At 35.1% G+C, this 2,962-nt stretch overlaps 1 protein-coding gene across 1 annotated transcript in view; it reads left to right on the top strand.

The window, feature by feature from the left end:
- Positions 628–2,962, top strand: part of LOC107646517 (topless-related protein 3) — a 7,960-nt gene continuing 5,625 nt past the window's right edge. Inside the window, 5 exon segments of the mRNA XM_021104013.1 lie at positions 628–1,057; positions 1,732–1,911; positions 2,007–2,120; positions 2,304–2,697; positions 2,804–2,933. Coding sequence (XP_020959672.1) covers positions 978–1,057; positions 1,732–1,911; positions 2,007–2,120; positions 2,304–2,697; positions 2,804–2,933 — 898 coding nt within the window. The 5' untranslated portion in view covers positions 628–977.

The raw sequence follows: 2,962 nt of genomic DNA, 5'->3' as shown, positions 1-2,962 counted from the left end.
GTTAAAATTATTATTAATATAAATTTTAAAATTTTATTTTATTTGATATATAATAAATATATTAAAAATTTAAATTTTATTTGTCTTTTGAAAAATGATTATAATTAATAATTTCAATTTATATTTTAAAGACACGTATTAATTAAATTTATCCGTAGTAAATCGACCAGACAAACAAGGATGGTTCTTGACAGTGTTCCAGACAAGAATGGAGAACAAAAGAGGAAAAAACAAAAATCTAAAAACAAATTAGAAAAAAATAGAAAACGACAAAGGGGAAGTGGCCCCGGGGATGAATGCTGCCCGCGCGTGTTTTTCACATCCTCGGAAAAGTTCTCACGATAAAATGGCGAAAAACAGGATGAGACTTGACATTGAAGAGTTAATAAATTGAGATTATCGGTTCAAAGCGAAAGCGACAGTACGAATAAAAAAGATGGGGTTCGAGTGGACGTGTGTTGCGAATATTCACTAGATTTGAATAACTAGTTTCGAATCCGCGACACTCTTGTAGTTGCCTTATCAGTCACGAAATGATAAGCTATCATAAATTCAACTCACTTATCATATATGCAGTTCTACTTATCTCTGATAGGTCAGTAGAAAAAGAAAGACCCTGTACAAACGCATCGAAGATAGCGAGACCAAGTCTCTCAAAGTTCTCCCTCTCTCTCTACCTCTCTCTCTCCTCCCTTATCCGCAGCCTTTCAAACCCTAGAAATTCTCGAACTTGGAGCTCATATATCGCTCAACAACCTCTTAATTCTTAAGGATTTTGGGGTTGCGGAGTGTATGTGACTTCAGATTTGGAGTCGAGTTTGTGTGGATTGGTTCTGATTTCTCTCCGTTTCGCGAAATTGAAGTTCCCGGCTATTTTTCTTTTCGGGTCTCAAGGTTTTGGGTTCGGGTTTTTCCCGTTTGAAGATCGGTTCTCGAAGATTGAAATTATTGGTAGGGTTTCAGATTTAGGAGCTGCTATGACTTCTCTGAGCAGAGAATTGGTGTTTCTCATACTCCAATTTCTGGAGGAGGAAAAGTTCAAAGAGTCGGTGCACAAGTAAACACCCCTTTCTCTATTTTTTTTAAAAAAAAATTTGTTACCCCCCTTTTTTGGTTTTAGTTTAATTTGTCTGCTTCTTTTCCTGCAATCTATTTTGTTGTGGTTTAAGATAATTATCAATAGGCAGGAAGCAATTCATAATTCACGCAACAGAACAGAGGGAAAGTGTTTATGTTAAAATTATGTTATGTTATTTATATATGATTGCTTGTTGAAAGGGCCGTTAGGAAATCTATTTGTCTGAACTTTGAAAGGCTTTCATCTTTACGTCTTTTGTGATGGTCAATATTATTGAAAATTAGCCGAATAATAAAGAAATGAGGTGGGAAAACGCTTTTGAAATTTTGTACTAATGCTGATTTTCTTGTGAGTTTGAAAGCTTTGTAATTTGGATGTGGATAACTTAATCACGGAGCTGTGTGATTATAAACTATCTAAATGTTGATCTGTGTATAGTTTATAATGAAGATACAGGTGGTTTATAAATATATATTGTACTTTAGACAAAGATGTTTTACTTTGTTGGCTGTTATTTCACCTAGTAGAAGGTTAAGAATTGCCTGCCTAATTAGAGTTGAGACAAGATAAAATGATCATTCTTCCTCTTCATTTGCTGAGCATTTCTCATTTCATACATGAAGATGACACTAGCTACTTGTTCATGGATGCAGGCTTGAGAAAGAGTCGGGGTTTTTCTTCAACATGAAATACTTTGAGGAAAAAGTACAGGCTGGCGAATGGGAAGAAGTTGAGAAGTATTTGGCAGGGTTTACAAAAGTTGATGATAATAGATACTCCATGAAAATATTCTTTGAAATCAGGAAGCAGAAATATCTTGAAGCCCTTGATAGGTATATATTACTTTGTACCTTCTTGAAATCTGATTGTATTTGTCCTTATTTTGGTATATTCATCTTTTGTTTCTCTCTTGCTTTTTAAATTTTAGGCAAGACAAGGCAAAGGCTGTTGAGATATTAGTGGGTGATTTAAAAGTGTTCTCCACCTTCAATGAGGAACTATACAAAGAAATTACGCAGCTGTTAACGCTTAATAATTTCAGGTAATATTTGTAGTCTATGTAATGCAATGGCGTTTTTATTCCCGAGTCATATTTATCAAATTGTTTCATATTTTTTATTTTTTTGGACCTATAGACCTACTAAGCTATGATATTTTCCTTGTCATGGCTAGCTTTAGATAAATTAGCAGAGCCATGAGTCTGACTGATTTTCTCTCTGATCAGAAGACCTTGCTGTGGTTTTTATTTTATTTTATTTTTTTTAACCCCAGTTCATTGTTTGTTGGATTACTTTTGTGAACTGATTGATAAGTGAAATGTGTGGATTTTTCCTTCATGCCGCACCCAAACATTATATCTTTTAGTTTTACACACTACTTTTAACAACTTATGTGTCGTGTTCCTTATTTTTCCTAATCTTTTCTTTGTTCCTTATCAATGCAGTCTGAATTGGCAGCACCAGCTTTGCAAAAACCCCAGGCCAAACCCAGATATAAAGACACTATTCACTGATCACACATGTACTCCTCCTAATGGTCCTCTAGCACCTGCACCTGTCAATCTTCCAGTTGCTGCTGTTGCAAAGCCTGCTGCCTATACTTCACTTGGAGCACATGGTGTATGAAACCTTATCTTAGAAAATTGTTTTGTCACATGTTTTATTGATTATGAAGCTAGTTAATCATGTTGATTAATGAATATTTGCTTTCATTTATTTTGTGTAGCCATTTCCGCCTGCTGCAGCAACTGCTAATGCAAATGCTTTGGCTGGTTGGATGGCTAATGCGTCAGCTTCATCATCTGTCCAAGCAGCTGTTGTGACGGCATCAAGCATGCCACTCCCACAGAATCAAGGTTATAAAGATATAGTTTCATTCTTTTTG

This window comes from Arachis ipaensis, chromosome B06 (genome assembly GCF_000816755.2).
Source record: "Arachis ipaensis cultivar K30076 chromosome B06, Araip1.1, whole genome shotgun sequence".
Taxonomy (NCBI): Eukaryota; Viridiplantae; Streptophyta; class Magnoliopsida; order Fabales; family Fabaceae; genus Arachis; species Arachis ipaensis.
The sequence above is the reverse complement of the archived record's forward strand: the minus strand, read 5'-3'. Positions and strand labels throughout refer to the sequence as shown.